We start from the raw sequence: 23195 nt of genomic DNA, 5'->3' as shown, positions 1-23195 counted from the left end.
CCAAGTCAGGATTTCATTTCACAAAGGTTTGTGGAAGCCATGAGAAAAGTCTGTGTTTATGTGCAGGCCGTGTACAAGCTAGGAAAGAGTTCTTCTTCCCTAATCTGTATCTTGTTAAATAATATCCATTTTCCTTTGAGAAGTTCTGATTTCAACTCTATTCCCTGGGGTTATTAGTTACGGTCATTCTATTGCTCTTCACCTGTTGCTCTCAAACCTTTTTGAAGGCAAGTAGATTTTAAATTTGGTTACAATGCATGATACCTATAAACTTGTACACTCTCAAACCTTTTGGACATTATCAACAATCTTTTTGTTTGAAATGAGGCTGCATCAAGGAAGATACCAGTGGGATAGTTTCTATCCCAAACTAGTAAATATAGAACGTTCTCAGGAACACAGTGCGGGTAAGTCTAGTCTGGAAGGTGTTTTATGTAGAGAATGTTCTTTTGGAAGTACCTGGATTTTCAAATAAATCTTTATTAGTTTTGTGTTGGGGGTGTTTGTTTGTTTGAAACAGGATCTCTCTACATGACCTTGACTATCCTAGAACTCACTACGGTAGACCAGGCTGACCTTGAACTCACAGAGATCGGTCTGCCACTTCTTCCTACATGTTGTGATTAAAGGTATATAGCACCACACACTGCAAGTACTTCATTTAGAATACTACATTTCCTTTTATCTTCAGTAGTTAAATATAACTCACTAAATATAATATTCTTTCCAATCATTTACAAGCACCTTTATGCGTTATAGCCAGCTCTGTTGTCACCAAAATGTAAGATGGTGTTCATAAGTGTTGCCTATTCCTGCCAGAACCAGACATTTGTATCGCCAGGGAAGGGCATGCAGTCATCAGAAGCTGTTCAACTTAGTGGTATGAATTATTGCAAACTCTGGGAACACTGACAACTGATGGTCCCTATAGAGGCTCTGGCTCCAGATTTTCAATGTAATCTATCACCCAGGTTATTACTGCGAGCGGTTTCTGTGTACTTGATTATGTGTGGGTGCCAGCACTCCACTCAATGCCCATGATGAATGTGGTTGGCTAGTAGATCTGGTCTGTACACAAGACCTCCCTTAGGACGCAACAAACACGTGTCTCGGTTTCATTATTTCTTTTCCTGCCCATGATTGGTCTAGGTTATTATTGCTGCAGCAGGGAGAAAGATGGTTAAAAGACACTTAGGCATGGCGGGAGGCCAGAGCTTGCTACATCTTCAGGTTCTCAGACATGGATGTTGGCGAAACACCTTTTCTCTTTTGTTCACCTTTGCCTCTGCCACTCAGAATGCCTTAAATACTACATTGCACCCTTTTGGAGGCAGGGTAACTGTGAGACTGGGCTGCAGAGGCTGTCACTGGCCACTGATACTGCTTTAAGGGCTCCATAGTACCTAACTGCAAGGGACCACAGGAGGAAGTGGTATGCAGTCCCTGAGAGGGGCTGATTTCCTTCACCACACGTGTTAATGCATTGGCCAGTTTCTCATCACATTTTCTGAGCTTTTAGTGGGTTCTAACTTGCCTTGCAAGGTGCGTGTGCAAGGAGCCACTCATGTCTAGTCTCTATTATTTAGTGTCAGAATAAATGCAAATAACAGAGTCTTGAAAACTAGAGGTACTTTATATTCTAAAGATGAATTTTGGTATTTGTGGTGGAAATTCTGAACAATGTAGTCATCTGTTGCACGTATAAAGCAAAACCTGGCTAAAGCTGACTTCTGCTTTATTGCGAATGGTCGGAATTCAGGAATGTGAAGCTGAAAACATGGCAATATATAATAAAAGCAGACACCATGCAAAGTGATGTGAAGTCCTTAACTTTCCCATCATTTTAAAGCCCTCCTTTCAAAATATAGTGCAGGGTGGTCTGTGTCAGAATGGTGAGGAGGATATTGTGGAGGAACTTGCTGCCTTGATTTCTTCTGGCTTCTACCTACCTTCCTTTGTCACCAGTTTCCTTCCCTAGAATGGATGGCTGGCCTCAGTTCCGTTTTATAAAAGCTTTTCTCTGATCTAGTTCTCACAGGTGAAAAGAATCTATAAACTCATCTGATAAATTGGGGATATGGGTGGCTTTACATTTAAACTCCACTCAGGGATACTTATATTTTATTTAGTTTGTTCTGTGATACATGATTAAGGCAATAGAAATACAACAGTAAGATACAGACACATTGAAACTGATGGGCTCTGGAGTTAGTTGGGTGGCAGAAAAGTCTCGTATGGGGTCCCTTTCATGACATCAGTTCCAGGGGATATCTTTCCCTTTCATTCAAAAGCTCTGGGCCCCAGCAGAATACAGGACTGGAAGTTCCCTGCCAGCGGGAACCATCTCACTCTGAGGTGCCTGTCAATAGCACACATTTCCACAATGGAGAAAGCTCTGCCACCTTAGTGTCTGACATGGTGGAAGTGTGTGCCCACACATGGGAGAGGATTCATGCTTAGGGCCATCTTTATAGCTGCGGGGAATATGACCAGAAGAGCACGAGGTCTAGAAGCCTTCCAGGACCATCACAAGACTGCCTACAGCGAAACACAAGGCTCTCAAGAACAGAAGCTCCTCTGAACATCTCTCCAGGAAGATACGAGCTGCCATTCGCTGAGCAGGCAGCAGGGGCCAGGCATGGCATCAAGCGCTTCTGTCTCTGTCTCATGGACTGCTCACAGACACTATTGGATAGGTAGCTCCCCTTCGATGTATGAGGCTCAGAGAACTCAAGTATTTTCCCATACAGGTGTGTAATAACAGAAATAAGACACCAGCTTAAATTCTGTCTGGCTCCCGAGCCCAGTATAACCAATACAATATACCATTCAATTCCCAATGTTGACTTAAGAGTAAAACAAGTGAGTCTGTTCGTTTGTTTTATTTTTTTTCTTTAAACAAGACTTTATATTGGAGAACAGAAGCAAGTAAAAGGAGAGATGGCAGTTACTTATGTAAGCAGTCTGAATCACAGGCTTTATACACAGTTTTCAAAAATAATCCTACGCTGTACTCACAGTTTTTAGAGTTGTGGTTTTTTGTTATTGTTTTTTAACAAATGCTACAGAGTTTTGTTGGAACCAGTGACACTGTGGTTTAAGAAAGACCTTGGAGGATTGTTTTAATGAATAGGGCAAGCTGACTTTAATTAGCATAGCAATTGTTTGTAAATGGCACTCAAGGAAATCCACAAACAGTCTGTCACAGAGAGTTTATTGAAGGTCCCCTCTGTGGTCCTACAGACTATTTGCAATATGAGTGAGCAAAGAAGAATTTCCTACAGAAAAGGCTGTGAATGCTAATCCCAGCCTTGAATACTGAAATTGACTGTCTCTGTTCCCCAAGTAGCAGAGTGTACAGTTTCTGAGAAGAAGCTGAGGAGTCTCAATTTTTCTCTCATGACCAAGGGAGTGATCTTAAGTGTTTACTTAGTTTAGAGATACACATACCTGAATAAGGATGGCCAATAAATTTTAGTGGACTCAAAATAATGAACTGCTTTAAAAGAGCCCCATGCTTTGAAGACAGCCTTCAAAAAAAAGGCTTCAATTCCCAGCACCTACACGGAAGTTCACAGCTAACTATAACTCCAGTTCCAGAGGATCCAACACCCTCTTCTGGCCTCCACTGGGCCTCCATGGGCACCAGGCACACATGCGGTGCACAGCATACAGGGAGGCAAAACACCCAGATGCGTACAATTTTAAAAATAAATATATAATTTTTTTTCAAAAGAAGAAGTGTAAGTGTGAACTCGAATAGCTGTGGCTTCAAATTATCCACTCTAATAATGCAGGCACCATGATCCCTTAGTGCTGGAACTTAAGTGCTAGAAAGAGATGCTAAGGGAACAGCAAGCAGACAGTTGCTGCTCATGGCTGCTCCTGCATGGGTAACTCCCTCTGCCTAGATGGCAGCTTGCCCATCAGGCAGTGGTGGTTTAATAAGTGATACTCTGGCACCTGAACACTAAGAACAGGATTGCACGCGCCGGTTGTGTCTCCCAAGAGTTTCGGAGGCCAAGCTGTGGGTTCCTAGCTTCTGAGTGGGGAGACCACGGTTGTCCACTAAAAAGAATTGGAGGAAAGGAGCCTAAGGGGGGAACTCTTCTCTGTCTTGGTGAGTTCACACTTCCATGTGTTATCATTTACAGGGGTAACCTTGCCTTGTATTATTCCTGGGTCATACGGTCCATCGGGATTTCCTGGAGCTCCTGGATTCCCAGGTATGGAATGTGGCCAGAGAAAGTAAGCACTCTTTAAGGGCCTTGAATCAAAGGAAGCGGAGGATCCCTTAGTGATGAGTGTACGGCTGAGTGGCTTCTCAGTGACTGAGGACACAGTGGCTGGAGACTGTGGTGTTGAGAGGCGTGACTCAGGGTGGTCGGCCAAGAGAGGAGGATTGTTGGCTAAACATCATAAATCTAGCCTCTCCTTGCTAGTGTCCCTTTCCCCTCACTACCTGCACTTGGGTTTCAGGCTCTAAAGGAGCTCGGGGCCTCCCTGGAATTCCAGGCAAGCCTGGCACTCATGGAAGTAAAGGAGGGCCCGGAAGTCCGGGGTTAATTCATCTTCCAGGATTGCCAGGTAAGGAAAGGAGGCACCCCTTGTGTGGCTGTTGGGTTGGGATTCTTTCCACTCACCACGGGTGACAGTAAGCTAGGTCTGCTCCCTGGTGTGGCTGAGATGGTTTGAATTTACTCGCTTCCTGGCAAAACGCAAGAGAGAGCCATAGATAGAATGAGGGCCTAACACAGCAATAAGGACCATGTCAAAGACAAAGGAGGCAACCCCTTGACTCTCAGATGAGGAAACCATACCTCAAAAAACCCACTGTGACAAAACCAGGACTCTGCAGCTGTCTGCTTACCAGTCTTATGGCAGTATTCCAGATGAACTACTTGGAGGTCAGAGAGAGTTATTCAGATCGGCCCAAAAGAAGCTGAGCTTCAGGCCTGCAGTGTACCACAGCTTCTCCGACTGTGTCCCCTAGGTCAGCACCTGCAACACCTGGGAATTTAGTCGTCATGTCAACTCTCAGCCTGTTCACAATATCCAGTGGGCAGAACCTCCAGGATAGTGTTAGCAATCTGTGTGTCATAATATGTTCTGAACTGCCATTGCTCTAGCACTCAGGGCCTCTCCTAAGCCGTCTGCTCTAGTGTGTCTTGTTGCTTCAGGTCTTTCCACTACTTTCTGCCCACTTGAGAAGAAGGAGGGCATGGCAGCTGGAGCTCAATAGCTGCAAGAGAGGCTAAACTTTGACCAGAGGGGCTCCGTATGACTTGGGCTATTAGCAACTACCGAGCCCCAGGAATAGGAGCAGGTTGCTAAGCTGTGCCAACTCCCAGCCTCCCAGAACTAGAACTGTCTTCCACTCATGTGCTATAGTCCCTACCTCTGCACAAATCCTCCATGGGATAGAGACTGCTGATCATTATTAATATATTAGCTTTTGTATTAGAAAAAGCCGTCTCAGATCGCCATCCAAAGAAATTGCTTCTAGACATCATTGCTTTTTTTTTTTTAAATCTTTGCCTCTTTACATTTAGGATTTCCTGGACCTCATGGGGAGAAGGGATTGCCTGGGTTTCCTGGGCTTCCTGGAAAAGATGGCCTGCCTGGGAAGGCTGGCAGTCCAGGTTTACCAGGTTCCAAGGGAGCCACTGGTGATATCTTTGGTGCTGAAAATGGTGCTTCCGGGGAGCAAGGACTACAGGGATTGCCAGGGGACAAAGGATTTCCTGGAGACTCTGGCCTTTCAGGGCCCATGGGTGATTCTTCTTGACCCCTTACTTAACAATGAATAGAAAGCTTTATAATAACTGCTGTCTTTGCATGAATACAAGCATGAAATGCATGGCTGAATCTGAAATAATTGATTGGGAAGCTGAAATGACATTCTATTCTGTCTCTCTGTGAGGGCGGATTTTCCTTATGTGGTTGGAGTCTATTTTCCTATCCTAGTAATTCCAGGAGTAGCTGTAACCAATAGTCATATTTTTTTCTTTTTTTTTTTGCAAAGCTGCTGACAATAGAGGACAATTCACCTGAGCTGACTCCTGGGCTAAAACTTCCATTGGAAGATGATTTGGTGGCACAGTGCCTCCCTGTGATCCAGCCTATAAACATTTGCCCCCTCTTTTTTTTATTAGGTTTGACTGGGAAGTCTGGTATGCAAGGCCCCAAAGGTGAGAGGGGCAACCCTGGAACATCAGGACCACCGGGAGAGCCAGGACTCTCAGGGTCTAGTGATGCATTTGGTGTCAAGGGCACATCTGGACTCCAAGGAGCACCAGGCCTTCCTGGCATCTCAGGTAGGTCCACTGGAGGAAGAACCCCCAACTTGAGCAACTTTAGCTAGGCTTTACTTAGGCTTAGGCATCTTGGGGACTAACAGTGGCAGTGTGACATGATCAGAATCTAGGAGATTTGACTTTCCTAATCTCTCAAGTGTCAAATCCCAAGTCACCCTGGCTGTGCCAGGCAGAAGGCATTGCTATGGTTTAGCTTCTGAGTTATGACAACAAATCTCTGTCATTTCTGTCCTCCATGGCCTCCTGCCCCCTTTTGATGCTTGGGCCTGCCTCTGGCCTTTCTCTATTTTTTTTTAAAGCCACCCTCTGCTGAGTTGTGTTGTACAGTCACTGGGGCTATGGCGAGCCTGCTTTGAGCTACAAAGAAACTGAAGCTGAACTCCTCCCACCCCACAGTGGCCTGCCTGTCAGGGGAACAGACCTCTGAGGATCCGTAGGCTAACAGTGGCTTTCACTCAGTACCAAGGAATTCTATACCATCACCCTCACTCTGTCTGCTAGACTAAGCGGCTGAAGCTGAGTTATTGGCAAAGCCATTAATATCCACTTTATCTCCTTTGTCCTTCTGTTTCTGGGGTCTTCCTATAAGATGCTGACATGAAGAAGAAGAAGAAAAAAAACAACTCACAAGCTCACCGACTAAGACTCCCCACTGGGGAATTATCTGATTAGCCACTCTAACATGGCCTTGCTTACAAGGCCAGGGATCCCTGAACCCTGCTAGAGCACTGGCTCCCATTGTATTCCTCTCTCCTGTTATAGAGCTCTCTTCCCAGCTTCCTATTGGAATCCTGGGGGTCACAGCTACTTGATGCTTTTCATTTCATGGAAAGCTAAGTCAGCCATTCAGTTAGGTCCTTGGGAGCCCAAATACTTCTGTCGTCATTGATTTAATCCTTTGGGTTTTTTTTTCTTTTAATTTCTTTGCTTTGTACCTGGACATTCCACTTTGGCAGCAGCTCAGGAGGTTAATCCCATTGACCAACTTAAAGAGTGTGGTGAAAGGCGACTCAGAGTACCCAGGAGATCAAATGGGCCTTGCGGGTCTCTACAGTACTTGGCACTAGGGGGCCTTTCAAACCTAATGCCAAGGAACTGGCTGATTTAACCGCTTGCTTGAGGGATTAAAAGGGCAACCCTGTATCCAAGACTCCCTGGGAAGTTAGAACAACAGCTCAGCTTTAGCGTCTGCTTTGCGAATTGGTTCAGGAAACTGCCACTGTAACTTGATTCGGGGGTGCAAGTGCCGGGAAACTGGAGCCCAGCTGCCACCCTGGCTTCTATTCAAAGGCTCCGGTGTAAACTACATTCATAAAAGAAGAAGTTATAGTCTCAAAGGGGTTGCTTTTCCTGCCACCACTGTGCCATGCTTGAAGCAATATGCATTTAAGTGTGGTGCGCTGGGTGGTAGGTACGGATGCTCTCACCAAAGAGGCACTCAGCTAGCTGGCAGCTCTCGCTGGGTATTGTTAAAGGGCTATGGACAAAGCTCGACAAGCCAGCCAATCAGAACCAATGAGAATAAGCTAAGCAGTGGCCCAGATCTGACCAGAACCTTGCTTACTAGCTGACCTATGTTCTCTCCATTCAGGGAAGCCTGGAAAGAAGGGCCAAAGAGGAGACATAGGTCAACCTGGGTCAACCGGAAAACGAGGTCTACCCGGGATCAAAGGCCTTCCTGGTTCTCAAGGGTCAGCTGGTTTCCTGGGAAGCCCGGGTTTGCCAGGAGTCACTGGGTTGCCAGGCATCCCAGGCCAAAAGGGTAAGTGAAGTATAAAATGGGAAGATTAGTGAAGTGGGCAGGGGCTCCCTAAATGGAGCATTCATTCTGAACTACCCAAAGTGTTCCCTCCTCTCTACCCAGGAGCAGAAGGTAGGCAGGATTTTCTGTAGCAAGATCTTTAAACCAGGCTAAAGGAAGACAGTCAGCTAATGTGAGTTCCTCAAACTACTTGCTGTGAGGAACAGTGGGGTGATCGACATGCCCAGCAAGGGCCAGGGCAGTAACAGCTGCATCTAGATCACTCTACATGACACCGGACCAAGGAGCCTGACAGCCCTCACTTCTTATTATCATTGCAGGGGTTAGGTGTGTGGCATCTCTCTTTTAAACCGGAGAAAATGGCTAGTCTCAGGGCAGGACACACAACTGGTTAGCACAAAGGGGCAAGGGTGTGCTTAGCTCTTTGCCTCTGTTTGTCTCCTGGACCCAGGTGAGGGTTTTTGTTTGTTTGTTTTTTTGGGTTTTTTTTTGGGGGGGGGGTGACACATGCTCTGAATGACGTAAAACAACCCACATTATCTGAATGGGTAATAATTAACCAGTTTGGGGGAAAAAAAAAACACCTTACACTTTAGAGTTAGAGAAACCTGTGTTCAAATCTCTTCTCTGCACCTTCTTAGCTCTGTGACACTGGACAAGTAGTTAGAGCTTTCTGTGCCCCCCCCCCTTTGTCTCTTTGTATGTACTGCAGACATGATAAAGAAAGGCTTGCTTTTCAACAGGTGAAAAGGGGCCCTCTGGGCCAGCAGGATTTCCTGGCTTACCTGGCCTTCCCGGTATCCCTGGGGCTGATGGATTAAAGGGATCTTCCGGTTCATTTGGAAAGGTGGGACAACCTGGACAGGCTGGTACTCCAGGTGAAAAAGGTAAGAGGGTGTGTGTGGGGTGGGTGTATTAGACAGAAAGAGAAGCGACAGAGAGAGATTCCAAAGCAAGCACTTTGGTTTTCAAAGTGTATTTTGTTTGTCACCTTTGCCATTCATGTGATAAATGTCAACTCTATATTGAACAAAAATTTGAACTTCTTAATTAAGTCCTTTGAAACCAAAAGCCTATTCACTTCAGAGTCAACACTACATGTTATGGACTATGTTAGTCAGCTTTTGAGTACTGAAAAAAAATACCTAGCATCAAGAGCTTGTAAGATGACAGGGGCTAACTTTAGATCTTAGTTTCCGAGGGTTCCAGCTGTGGTCAGTTGACCTTGCTGCCTCTGGGCCTGCGATGGCACCGTACATCATGGAGCAGAGCTTACATCATGGCAGTTGGGAAGCAAAACTGAGGAAGTGATAAGAAAGAGAGCCCCATCATCCCCTTCAAGAACCTGTACCCGCTAATTTGACTTCCCCCACTCCACCCCATGCATCAAAGGCTCTTTCACCTCCATAAGAAGTCAATGGCTGAGAATCAAGCCATTACTACCCAGATTTTTGGGGGACACTTATTCAAACCAAAATGGAGAATTTTGAGTAGGGTCTAAAGTTACTGATGACTTTGGGGTTGGAGAAAGAGAAAGCATACACAGAAATGTCAAGTTCAATGACAGGATAGGGAAGAGGACAGAAAGGCCTAAAAACTGGGCTGGGGGTGGGTAGTGTGGTAAGAAACAATATGAAACATCAAACCCAGTGTGACTTTGTGTGTAAACTGTCTCTCTCATCCTGACCACCTGATCTTCCTTCCTTCAGGAGACAGAGGGGATCCAGGGTCAGTTGGCGCAACCAGTCCAAGACCTCCAATGCTGAACCTTTGGTTCAAAGGAGAAAAAGGCTCTCGAGGTTCTGCTGGATCAATTGGATTTCCTGGGCCCAGAGGTGCTGAGGCAGAATGTTCAGGAGTAATTCTCAAGAAAGGATTTACAGCTATCCTAGGCTTCCTCCCCATGAAAAGCAAAGTTTACCCCCAAGAACGGCTATATGGGAGGCAACATGGGGTTCAAGGAGGCTACCTTCACTTTTGCTGAGTCTGTGGTACCCCAGAAAGAGACTGGTAGAAAGAGAGGCATGGATACTGAGCTGCTTGCCCAATGCTAAAGCTGGAGTGACATCAATGTCACTTCCCCACCCCACAAACTAGCTTCCCCTTCACCTGAGAATACATTTGGTATATGGCTTTGGGCACCTGCACCTAGACAAACAGATATTTTGTTGCCTCTAGCCTTTTTCTAATAGGTTTTGCTTCTTTCCCAGGTGAAAAAGGAGAGTCTGGCATCCCAGGGTTACCAGGTCCACCTGGAGCTCCTGGCCAGTCTAGTATCATCAAAGGACTCAGTGGGAGGCAAGGTGCCCCCGGATCTGTGGGAAGAAGCGGCTTACCTGGCCTGAAGGGGTCCCTGGGGATCACAGGTTTCCCAGGATTGCCAGGAAAAAGTGTAAGTTTATCCAGATTCCTGTCTCTTCACCACAAAAGAACCTTCACTGCATAGGCACAGGCCCCAGGTTCCCATCTTTCTGGTTTTAGCCTACTTCCCAACCCTTACCCTCAAGATAACCTCTGGGGTTTTGTTCCCATTACTGGCCCCTTGTAGTAAAGAGGTGGGGTAGGGGCTGTAGAGATGGCTCAGTGGTTAAACATACTTGCTGTTCTATTTGGATGGCTTACAACTTCCTATGAAGCACAGCTCTAGGGAATCCAAAGCATTCTTTGGCCTCCATGGACACCTGCACACATGGTAGCATGGTAGTGGTATTCATTCTCTTTCTCTTTCTCTCTCTCTCTCTCTCTCTCTCTCTCTCTCTCTTTCTCTCTCTCTCACTCTGTCAAACACACACACACACACACACACACACACACACACAAATTTAAAAATATAAATAAGACCGAGTAAACTAGAGAAGTTTTAACAGATGGCCTTGAATTTGAATGTCACTCATTTGCTCTGTGATCCTGTGTATCTTGCTTAATTAACTTCACTGAACTTTATTTTTTCATCCGTTAAAAATAGTAGACTAATAACAAACTTCTTTCAGACAGTATGAAGATTAAATGAGAGGAGACATGCAAAGGCCTTAACATTGTGTCAAACGCGTGGAATGTTCTACATAAATAAGAGTCTGATCAAATGAATTGGGCCCAGAACACCTGTACTCCCTACAAACAAATTACTGTCTTTCAAAAGTGTTAGTTTATCTGGTAGAGAGGGTACACTTGCATGGCTGAAATAGTCTCCCAAGAAATTCTTCTAGGCGAAAAGTCCTGACAACTCACAGAGGGAGAGGGATAGAAAGAAAGTGGGAATGCATTTAGGGAGGAAGGGATCCCGGCATAAGCAGAGACTGCCATTAGGAACATCTATATCTACAGCAGTGTGCTACAAGAAGCCAGGCCAGAAGGCAGGCAGAATAGTGGGGATGCCATTGAAGGTAGTGGGCCAACAAACCCAGGCCATTACTCAAGTCTCCTGTATAAAACACTAACTGGCTGCCTTTTTCCTGGGTCTATCTCCAAATACCTCAAGCTGTACTAGAAAAGCTGAGAGCCACTGACATAACCACTGCCCAGATGCACTGCTTCAGAAAGCTGTCACTGTGTGCAGGTGAATATGGAAGCTACTCATCCAAATACAGATTCGCACCTGCGCACTGACAGCCTGCTACCTGGTGACGGGGCAACCTCTCCTTCCTTGTGGAAGCCTGCAGCAGAGGTCTAGCCCTGCTTAGGAAAGCGAGACTGCTGTTATTGTTTTTCCAGTTTTGAGGCAGGGTCTCACTAGGCTGGTGTGGAACTTGTGAAGTTCCTGCCTCTGTTTCCTGAGTGCCGAGATTATAGACATGTTCCCTCAGACCTGGAGGAAGATATGGTTGTGTGGCATGACTCCAGAGTTTTGGACAAAGTGTGGTAGCTGAATACCAGCAGAGCAGACTGAGCACCTCGCCTAGGGTTCATGTCCTGTTTTCTGAGACTTAATAGTTAATGCAACCATACACTGATTCACCGAGATTTTGATTCTGGTAGGCTATGAATGACATGACTAGGAGTAATCTACAGATGGAATATCCCCCCCCCCCGTAAACCCTAAGTATGCATGCCTGTCCCTGGCTCAGCCCCTTCCCATCTACAGGCCTGTCCCACCTAACACAGAATATGTAATCAGCATCTCTCAGGCAATGGCTGGGGGTTGGGAGAAAGGAGAAATATGGTGAGCATCTCTGAGCTCTAGGCAGAAATAATGATTCCTCTATTGCCTTGAAGGGTTCACAGGGTCGCACTGGAACTTCTGGCCCACTGGGAGCAACTGGTATCCCAGGTTTAAAAGGTAGGGGACATTTTCTCTTTTGGTGTGTTTGCCTAGACCAACATAAGGTTTTCTACCAATCCATAACTCAGGGCTGGGCAGAGTTATGTTTAGAGGGAAAATAAATTTGGTTTTCATTTCCCATTTGGCCAAACACCTTCCACAGTTTTTGTTTGATGGAGGAGGGTCATCTGTCTATCTGTTGCTTTCATTGGTTAATTAATAAAGAAACTGTTTGGCCTGATAGGTCAGAGCATAGGTGGGTGGAGTAGACAGAACAGAATGCTGGGAGAAAGAAGCAAATTCAGGCAGACGCTATAGCTCTCCTCTCCAAGATAGACACAGGTTAAGATCCTTCCTGGTAAGCCACCACCCCATGGTGCTACACAGATTACTAAATATGGGTTAAAGCAAGATGTGGGAATTAGCCAATAAGAGGCTGAAACTAATGGGCCAGGCAGTGTTTAAAAGAATACAATTTGTGTGTTGTTATTTTGGGTGTAAAGCTAGCCATGCAGGAGCAGGGCAGGAACGCAGCCCACTGCTCCTTCTACATTTGTTCTTCAAAGACACAACAGTGCTACCTGCCAAAATCTCTTCCCAGGGTTTTCATGGCAAAAAAGTAATAAGTGTTCCTTTGGTTTTCTATTTTGACCCATCTGCTTTCAAAACAGCAGGGTAAAAGAACTTCAGGTCAGGGCAACTCTTCTGCTGATGAGCACAGGCCCCAAGGCAGGAACAGTTCCCATCTTTACAAGAATCACTGTTCTATTCTGATCACAACTTGGGGCCCACTTACCATCTTCTCACACGTACTAGGCCTAGTGATGTGTTGCCAATGTTCTGTATAGGAACATCTCATGCCAGTAGCTTGCCAGAATCCTAGGTCCCTTTACCTAGGGGGCAGTTTCATCAAGAAGCTCCTCTGGCCACAATGAATCTGAACTGAGGGAGGAAAGATTGAAAAGATTATTTTGGTGAAAGAAACGAACATTTGAAAAATTATTTTTTATACCTGCAGGAGATCAAGGCCAAACACTTGGCATTTCTGGAAGCCCCGGACCCAAGGGACAGCCTGGTGAATTAGGTTTTAAAGGTAAGGCTGAGATAGTTTTGCGTATACCTCACAAGTGCTTTAGAACTGAGGACTAGAAGGAATTTTGGAGACCAGCCCCCAAGTTCTTCAGCATCCATTCAGGGGATGCTTACAGTTTTCCCAGGCAAAATGATTTGTACACTGACAAGGACCTTTAGCATGGTGTATACCTAAAACAGTTTTCAACATGACAACAGCTTCTAGAATCTTTCCCAGCGCTTCTTCAATGAATCAAGTTCCCACACCAACTCAAAATGCTTTCACCTTCCTACTCAGGCTTTCTTGTGGAGGATCTCAATTCCAGCAATGGGGCCCTAATCATCCTGCGATTTTCTTGACCTTATAGGTGTTAAAGGAAAAGATGGGCTAGTTGGTGACAGAGGTTACCCAGGAAACAAAGGCGATGATGGAAAAGTTGGTATTGCTGGAGATCCTGGCCTTCCTGGGTCTCCAGGTACTATGTACTCCTTGACAACTTTCTTCTGAGAAGTTATAATGAGCTTCAAGACATATACACTATTCTGAATGTCTGTCTTGGACTCACATTTAGGACTTCAAGGGATTTCGGGTATGAAAGGAGACCCAGGCCTCCCAGGTTCCCCTGGCCATCTGGGGTCAATTGGCCACCCTGGACCCTCTGGCTTAATAGGACCTAAAGGTATGTGTGTCTGTGAGGAGGAAATGGGAGGGAGTGTCTTTTCCTCAACAACAGATGGCAACTATTTCATCTTAGATTGTAGCAGCTAAGCTGATGCCATGCTTAGAGTGAGGTGTGACCCAAGAATTAAAGGAAAAGGAGAATGTGGAATGGGCTAGAGAGCTGGCTCACCAGTTAAGAGCACTGACTTTCTGCAGAGGACCTGAGTTTGATTCTCAGCACCTACCTGGTAGCTCACAACCAATTGTAACTCCAGTCTGCGGTGATCCAATGCCCTCTTCTAACCTCCATGGGAACCAGGCACCTGTGTAGTACACAGACATACATGCAGGCAAAAATCTCATATACATTAAATAAATAAATATTTAATTGGGGAAAAAGAATGAAGAAGAAGAAGGGTAGTGAGCAGTTATGAATGGGGATAGAAGAACGTGAAAGCTACAAAGAAAAATATTAATAAGAAAGGCATATTAGTTTTCCATTACTATAGTGAACTCCCTGAGGTTGGTTATTTAGAAAGAAAATAGATTAAGGCTATAGTTTTTGAGGCAGTAATTCCAAAGAGCTATAGCGCTGTCTTTAAGGAGAACCATACCATAACTATGTCACCTCATGGGGGATACCATCATGGCAGATTTTGTGTGCGTGCGAGAGAGAGAGAGAGAGAGAGAGAGAGAGAGAGAGAGAGAGAGAGAATGAATCACAATTCAATAGGAGGCCAAAGTGAAGGGTAGGGCTAGTCGTATTCTTCTGTAGCAATTCACAATTATGAGAACTCAGGGTCTATAATAACTACCTTATTCCTTTGTGGAGAGTCCCAGGGTCAAAGCCAACTTTCACTAAACCTTACTTCTTAAAGATCCCACCAGCTCTTATTATATCACAAGACAGACCTTGAGGAAAACAATAAAACCATATCCAAGTGAAATGGTTAATAGTGTTAACTTGGTAAGATCTAGAAACAGCTAGGAGACAAGTTTTGGGGACACCTTTTAAGGGACAATGTAGATTAGGTTAGCCTCTGGACATGGCTGTAAGGAATGATCTAGATTTGAGTTAATGGAGGTGGTTAGATGCACCTTAACTATAGGAAGTTCCATTCCATTGGCTGGAATCCTGGACTGAATAAAACAGGCGAAAGTGAGCAGAAAACCCGCATTTATTATCATCTACTTCATGATTATGGATGCAATATAACCATTTGCCTCAAGTTCCTGCTGCCAAGTGTTATTCAGCATGATAGATGGCACCCTCAAATTGCCAGCCAAAATAAACTTTTTCTCTTTTTAAGCTGCCCGTGTCAAGTATCTGATGACAGAAATGAGCAATGTAACTACTATATGAAGCCATAGCGAAAAGTTATTGCCTAGCATGTGTTATCTTTCTTTGCTCTAAATTTCTAGAGCCAATTTCTGGGAGAAGACAGCTCAAGGTGCCGGTATTGCTACTCCTACATTCTGTTAAAAATACCCACTGGGAGTAGCTCAGTTGGTAGAGTGCCTGCCCAGTGTATACAAAACTCTAGGTTCAATCCCCAGCACTGCGGAAACCAGAGTGGTGCCACACACCTATAATCTCTGCACTCAAGTTGTGGATGCAAGAAGATGGGAAGTCAAAGGTCATGCTCGGTTACGTAGAGAGTTACAAGCATCCTGGGATACACGAGACTGTCACTCAAACAAACAAAAACAAGACAGGTGGAAGGACCTATTGATTCGGGCTCTTGATTTCAGATGTTTTAGTTCCCAGCTGTCATGCGGTTTGACTATAGCTAGACTTTGGTAAGGAAGAATATCATGCTACAGAGTGTGTTGCAGAATCAAGCTGCTCATCTCATGGTGATCAAGAAGCAGAAAGAGTCAATGCCAGAACAAAATAGATCCATTCCTGCCATGCCTCCAGTTAGCTACCTCCTCCAATTAGGCCCCACTTCATGAAAGTTCTTGTCCACTCAGTAACTTAGTTAAGTTTTGAGTCACATTGAATGAATACATTTCTAAAGTTGGAATCATTGTAGTCTATTGATTTCCTAAAGGCTCTGCCTCCTTCAACACTTGGGCCTTTGGGAGACACTTTAGATCCAAACCCTAACAGCTAATTAACTGTCATATTAATCTTAAAGCTGCAGTGGTCCTTATAAGAATCATAAAAACCAAAGGTGCAAGGTGTATGCTAGAAACTGGCTATTCTTCCATAGGGTAATGAGTAATGCCTCAATAAAGATAAAGATGGCTGGAGCCATTTCTGATGTTTTCTATCCTCAGGATTCTCTGGACCTCCTGGTTTACATGGACTGAATGGACTTCCAGGTACCAAGGGTACCCATGGCACTCCAGGTAAGAAAAGCCCTGAAGGTCAAGTTTAAGGACATAAAGCTCTTCCAGATGCCTGGAAGAAGTCAGCCATGACTGTAGCATATCCCATATCCTGGTTCTCCTCAACAGTCTTCAATTGGAGGTTCTTACTATGAGGGGGAAATAGGATGTTTTGTCTTTCTGTGGGAATGAGCTTTTCTTCCAGGCCACAGGGTAGTCAACTATGACAACCTAAGGGCTCTCTCCTCTCTGAGCTCTGTCCCCTCCCTTTGCATCTCTTCCTAGGAGCCAGCATCACCGGTGTTCCTGGACCTGCTGGCCTGCCTGGTCCCAAAGGGGAAAAGGGAATACCAGGAATCATCATCGGAGATCCAGGAAAACAAGGTTCAAGGGGAAAAAAAGGTGACCGAGGTATGTTAGCCCAAGTCAGACCTTGTAGAAACTGAATGAGGTGTTGGCAGAGGACCAGGGTTTGGTATTGATCAGGGCCACGTGGTTCACCGGGATGAATTGTGCTTGGCTGTACATCTTTGAACGTCTAAGAACCCTTATATGACTACTAAGAAACGGATGATAGGCTATTCCTATGGCTTCCCAGTAAAGAATGCTGGGAAGCACTCTTCTAAGTGCCCTCTAATCCCCAGTTCCCCGCCCCCCAGCTCTTTCCAATGAAGCTCTGGACCTCCTTTTTCACACCTATCCAGAGCCAGCATAAATGCTGTGAAGAAACAGAATTTGTATATCTAGTGAGATCTTAACTACAATTTCCTGAGTGCTCCTTGAGGATGGAAGACACCAACTGGCAGAAGAAACCCAAGCAGAGAAGGGCCTCCTGAGGCCAGGCTCAGTCTGTACTCTATCAGGATGGGTTACTCTCTCTTTCTTTCTTTCTTTCTTTCTGTCTTTCTTTCTCTTCTTCTTCTTCTTCTTCTTCTTCTTCTTCTTCTTCTTCTTCTTCTTCCTCTCTCTCTCTCTCTCTCTCTCTCTCTCTCTCTCTCTCTCTCTCTCGGTTTTTCAAGACAGGGTTTCCCTGTGTAGCCCTGGCTGTGCTGGATCTCCCTCTGTAGACCAGGCTGGCCTCGAATTCACAGAGACCCGCCTGCCTCTGCCTCCCAAGGGCTAGGACTAAAAGCATGCATGCACCACCACTTCCCAGCCTTCAGTTATAGTTTCATAAACCAAATTCCACCCTGATCTCAGCTCCCCACACTGCTTTCTGTGTGTCCCTCTCAGAAAGTAACAGCAAATTTCCATTCTTCAGTTTTCTCAGCCATGTTCTGGAAACCCATACTGACTCCCGCTTAAGGGAAGCAGGAAATGAATGCAGTATAGCCTCATGACTTAGAGGATGCCCGTTAGGTTCAAATCTCAGTTCTCCCTTTCACTAAGCGGTATGATCCTGAGCAATGACGTTACATGCCTTTCTGTGAAATGGATATAACAACAGAACTGTCTCACAGGGGTTTTTTTTCGGAGGATTCTAGCAACAGTAGGGCAACGTGTGTCCAAGAACCTATGTCAGTGTCCTGCAGATGCCCCGAAAACCCCTGGGCACTATGCTATTACTTGCTACTTGGGAAGTGATATCTGCAGTATATTTGGGGCCTTAGATCTCACCACACTTTCCACTAGATTCACATATTAACGCATTTCCTGCTGCACTTGGAATTGGGGCAGCTTTTGTTTCTGTGTTTAATCTCTCCATTGGTCAGGACAAATTTGTCCTTCTGGGGAAGTCAGGAGTTTCTCCAGGGGAAGGGCTCAAAGCAGGGTTTGAGCCTGCAGAGCAATTGTGGCTTTTTTCCCCAGGACATAGAGAAGATGGGACTGGAGGGAAGCATATGGCATTTCTTCTTCTATTTGTAAATCTTGACTGTGAATTTCTGGTTATCAAATTATTCATTTACTTTAGCTGACATGAAATCCTAATTACAATTGCAGAAAACATCACACATCAAGATGGATATATTCTAGGAACATAATTATGAGTAGCGGCACGCCACAAAGGAATACGTTTGGTGTGCTTCTGTCTTTAGATGTTCAAAAATAAGCGAAACAACCAACATACTGTTTAGGGATACAAATATTCATGAACAAATTATGATGAAAAGGAAGGATGTGAACACAGAATTCGAGAATGGTTGTCTCTGAGAGGAGGGGGTGAAATCTGTGGGGGCTACACAGATAATTAGCGAGATGATTCCATCTTCGCTTTCCTTTAGTGTGCCAATGGGGGGCAGATGTGTTCATCATACCTGGATTATTATTTATTGAACCAATTTGTTTAAAAAGAATAACGCATGTATTGTACCCACAGACAAAACTATCTGTCATTTGCTCATGGAAGTAAAACAGACTCAGTCCAAGAACACTCCATTCCCTGGGCTCACAGTACCTTTAGCTAAATGATTCGCAATTACACTGCTGTCTTCATACTTGCAACTGAATCCTTCGAGCCTACACTTACGTATTTAGAGTTTCTCAGGCTTTGGCTTTGTAATCAGTTAGCAAAACAGTCATCTTCCACTTGCAGCTCCTCATTTAGAACATTATAGTTTTCCTAAAAAAATACATACGAGGGCTTACAAAGATGGCTCAGTGGGTAAAGGCACCTAAGTTACAAGCCTGACAAGCGCGTTTCAGCCCTGGAACCAAAGTTAAGGCTGACAGAGAGACCCAACTCCACAGAGCTGTCCTCTGAGCCACTCATGCCCTGTTGCACACCACCCTGAGCACACACAATAATGGTAACTTGTTACCAATATGAGATTTGGGCACTACTTTAGGGCAGTAGTATATTTATTTAGCATTTGATGACATCTTAGTATAACTGTAAAGTCAAAAAGCAGGTAAAGAGCAGGCAAGTCTTCACAAAACTGACATGGGGGACTCAGAATCTGTGGGCTGCTTGCGCTTATTTCATTTACATGTGGTTTTATGGTATTTTCCTTGTCGTCTCTGCATAATTTCGGCTGATATAAAATGCACATCTAAAGCTCTCTTTCCCGGAAAAAAAGCATGCACTATATCTTTCTTTTCAGATCCTTAATTAAAACGAGAAGTACTTCAGAGAGTCATCGTGACACAGTTGACAATGTACCAGTAGCAACATGTAATTTTTTTGTGCTTACTCGTGTGTTTTCCCCTTGTCCAGGACCTAAAATTAACCAAAGCCTGTTCCCTAAATCAACCTTCTCATCTCCAGTTTTCTTTGTGATTCAGTACATTAATGAGCTATTTTTAAAGATCTGCTTCGGCTAGACTACCATCTCTCTTTACAAGTTTTTACATGGACTTACCAGTTTCTTTTAAAGGTAGATATATGATAGGAAAATGAGTGATAATATTTTTGGATTTTTCTTCTCTCACACACGCAAAGAGAATCTCAACCAACAGATTTCATCGAGCAGACACACTGAACTTTCTTAGTTGACTCTCCATTAGCCTGTGCCAATTAACACATCTGTTCCATGCATGCTGGGCGGCAGGAACTTCCCCACATGTGTCGGTAGTTTGGATCTTTCCCCAACAACACTGCCATATGTGTATTTCACATGTATTAAATAAATATGTTGTCATCTGATGAAAGTTTTTGTTTTTTAACTTATGGTAGAAATCATTCCACAAGTCAAAAGCATGTAAAGTAGTATGGGAATCTGAGCAGAGGATTTTGGGTTTTTTGTTGATTTTTGTTTTTGTTTTTTTTTTTTTTTTTTTCGAGACAGGGTTTCTCTGTAGCTTTGGAACCTGTCTTGGAACTAGCTCTTGTAGACCAGGCTGGCCTCAAACTCACAGAGATCCACCTGCCTCTGCCTCCCCCACTCCCCCCCCCCCCCCCCCCCCCCCCCCCCCCCCCCCCGCCCAGTGCTGGGATTAAAGGCGTGCGCCACCACCGCCCGGCTAAGCAGAGTATTTTGTAAATGCTCTATTACATAACTATTCACTTTGACCAAAGGGGAACAGATACCTGTTACAGAGACGTGTGTTCAACAGGCTCCTAAGCGCTCATTCCACTACTATGACACCTATAAAAGATGGTTTTTTTGTTTTTGTTTTTTGGACTTTTTGTTTTGTTTTGTTTTGGTTTGGTTTTTTGTTTGTTTGTTTTTGGGGATTTTTTTTTTTGGTTCGTTTGCCTAGAAGTGCCAGGAGATAGCCCAGAAACCAAGGATACACAGACAAGGGGATCCATCCATAGTACTCTTGCTGCCTCCGTTCCGGATGGTCTGGGTTGGGTCATACAGTAGCCATAACTCTTTGGCAGCATCAGACAGCTGTTGGGAAAATTTGTTCGATGGATCGGTGTGTTTAATAACAACACTTGGGAAACGTAAAATCCAGCTGCTTGGCCATGCCTTCTTTTGTTTATGATTTGGAGAAAAAGCAACCTAAAATACTTCCATCACCAGTGCAATCGAGGAGCTAGAAATTTCCACAGCTCTGTTCAGATAAAATGAAGCTCCAGTTGGAAAGGAAGAGCCGTTCTTATTTACGGCTGTCTGCTCGCTGGAAACGTCGGCTGAAGAGAGAAGAGCCCTCTACTGGTGTCCGCTGGTCTTGCAGCTACCTTAATAGCTTTCATTTTCTGAGTTCCCTCTACCCTCTCCTGAACATAAGAAGCCCACCAAGCCCCATTTTATTTATTCTTTGTAGGTTTCCCAGGTCTCCAAGGTCCTGCTGGTCCCCCTGGAGCCCCAGGCATCTCCTTGCCCTCAGTCATAGCAGGACAGCCTGGTGACCCCGGGCGGCCAGGCCTAGATGGAGAACGAGGTAAAAACAAGTAGCCCTAAATAGAACTGGCCCCCCGACTTGGATGTTTGCATATATGCTTTATATAATGCAGCCCTTTTCCTGATGCTGAGCATGTGTGGATCTGCTGGGCCGCAACTTATTCCCTTCCTCCAAGATCTGAGGGACTAGAACTGGCTGCATTTTGCTGAAGTGTTTCAGAAAGCCAGGGCATGGGGACTCCATACACAGCAAAAAAACAAAAACCCTCAACTATGAATGGCCTTTGGCCACCTAAGCACCTAGGCTTTCAACAGCTTCCCATCTTCCTACACTTCATTTCTTTTCCAATCTTATCCCTAGGCCGCCCAGGCCTTCCAGGACCTCCAGGTCCCCCTGGCCCATCCTCAGACCAAGGTGACACTGGAGAGGCTGGCTTCCCTGGAATTCCAGGCCTTCAAGGGCTCAAGGGAAAACAAGGACTTCCAGGTTTCTCTGGCCTCTCTGGAGACCTAGGGCTGAAAGGTAGGTCTGTTCCACCCACTGTAAGACCCATCAATCACCACTGCATAGTACGGTGGTCCCCAAGTACAACCCGTGGAAGGGTTTTTTGCTGTCTGGTCTCCCTTGTCACCATGTCAACACCTGACCTGTTTTCCTTTGGCCCTTGCCAGGCATGAAAGGAGAGCCTGGCCTCATGGGGACTCCTGGCAAGGTTGGGCCACCAGGAGACCCAGGATTTCCTGGGATGAAGGGGAAGGCAGGGCCAAGAGGTGAGTCTAGGCCAAGCCCGAGCTGTGGAGGGAAGGGGTGAGGCATGAGGCTGAGGTTCTTTTAGAAGCCAAGCTGTCCAGCCACACCACAAAAGCAAATGGGGATCGTGTTCCCCAACCCAGGAGGGAGTTTCTCTACTTTGGAGATGCCTCTGTCCCCAACTGCTCCTAGGACTGAAGGGCCTTATTGCTTAGCCACCATGGGTTCTGCCACTGACACCCCCCCCCCCCGGCGCGGAGTACTTCTGCGTGGCTTCTAGACTCCTACCCTCATTTTCACAGTTCAGAAAAGCAGCCTTCTCTCAGTCCTCAATCCTACCTAGGCATTCAGCCCATCAGAAAGTCCCTGAGAGCTAGATCCCCTAACAATGCCTTATACCTGCTCCCTTTACACCAGCGCTGCAGCTACCTGGAGGTCCAAGCCATCAGCATTTCTCATGTAGCACGCCTCCTCCCAGCAACACTCATTTTCTCACATACAGTTGTCAATAAAAAACAAATCGTTCTATTCACGGCATTAAAATGAACTAACTATAACCCATAAAATCATGTGTGGCAACTCCCTTTATTGTTCATTGGCCTCTCCACTATTCTCCCAGTGACCTTCTTGTTGCCCCCTTCTCTCCTTCCTACTAGTTCCCTTCTCCCTCATTAGTCCCCTCCTCTGTTCATGTCATGTGTATGTATGTATGTCTCTCTGTATCTCACATAGCATGGTGCTCTCCATGTATCCGTTTGTTTGTAAATGGCACACTTCTCCTTTCGTTATGACCGAAGAACATCCCTCGTGTGTATGTGCCGTATTTCCTTCGTCCATCCATCTGGTAGTGGATGCTTAGACTGGTCCCAAACCTTGGCTATTGTGAACACTACAGGGAGAAACCTGGATGTGCAGGTATCTCAGTGGTGTGCTGCCTTGGGAGTCCTGTGGGTATATTACTGGGAAAGGTGCAGCTGGATCATAGGGCACTTCTAGTTCTAGTTCTTTGAGGAGCTCCAATATTGATCTTCATGGTGCCCGCACTAGTTTACATTCGCATCAATATTGTACATGTTTCCTGATGCTCTCTTGCCCTTCGCTTCTTAAATGTCTAGCTCCTTCTGATACTTCTGATGTTTCAAGTTTCAGCTTAACAGTCTCTGGTTATGAGCATCCGTTGGCGACTCTAAAGAAGACCCCTCTACCCATACCACCCCATGTTCCCTCCTATTGTATCTGCGCCATTTACTTCCTTCACAGTCCTTAAAATTTGCATGATGAAAAATTGTACATTGTTCATCTTCATCACCG

At 45.2% G+C, this 23195-nt stretch overlaps 1 protein-coding gene across 1 annotated transcript in view; it reads left to right on the top strand.

The window, feature by feature from the left end:
• Nucleotides 1–23195, top strand: part of LOC121437118 (collagen alpha-6(IV) chain-like) — an 87257-nt gene that overhangs the window by 58542 nt on the left and 5520 nt on the right. Inside the window, 17 exon segments of the mRNA XM_041636955.1 lie at nucleotides 4155–4226; nucleotides 4480–4587; nucleotides 5553–5774; nucleotides 6156–6317; nucleotides 7909–8079; nucleotides 8823–8966; nucleotides 9789–9914; nucleotides 10290–10471; nucleotides 12292–12355; nucleotides 13356–13430; nucleotides 13777–13884; nucleotides 13981–14088; nucleotides 16353–16424; nucleotides 16689–16814; nucleotides 21057–21173; nucleotides 21495–21656; nucleotides 21806–21904. Of these exon segments, the coding sequence (XP_041492889.1) occupies nucleotides 4155–4226; nucleotides 4480–4587; nucleotides 5553–5774; nucleotides 6156–6317; nucleotides 7909–8079; nucleotides 8823–8966; nucleotides 9789–9914; nucleotides 10290–10471; nucleotides 12292–12355; nucleotides 13356–13430; nucleotides 13777–13884; nucleotides 13981–14088; nucleotides 16353–16424; nucleotides 16689–16814; nucleotides 21057–21173; nucleotides 21495–21656; nucleotides 21806–21904 (2118 nt within the window).

This window comes from Microtus oregoni, unplaced genomic scaffold (assembly GCF_018167655.1).
Source record: "Microtus oregoni isolate MIOR12 unplaced genomic scaffold, Mior012 000050F_ref0000143, whole genome shotgun sequence".
Taxonomy (NCBI): Eukaryota; Metazoa; Chordata; class Mammalia; order Rodentia; family Cricetidae; genus Microtus; species Microtus oregoni.
This window is presented reverse-complemented; position numbering and strand designations above follow the sequence as displayed.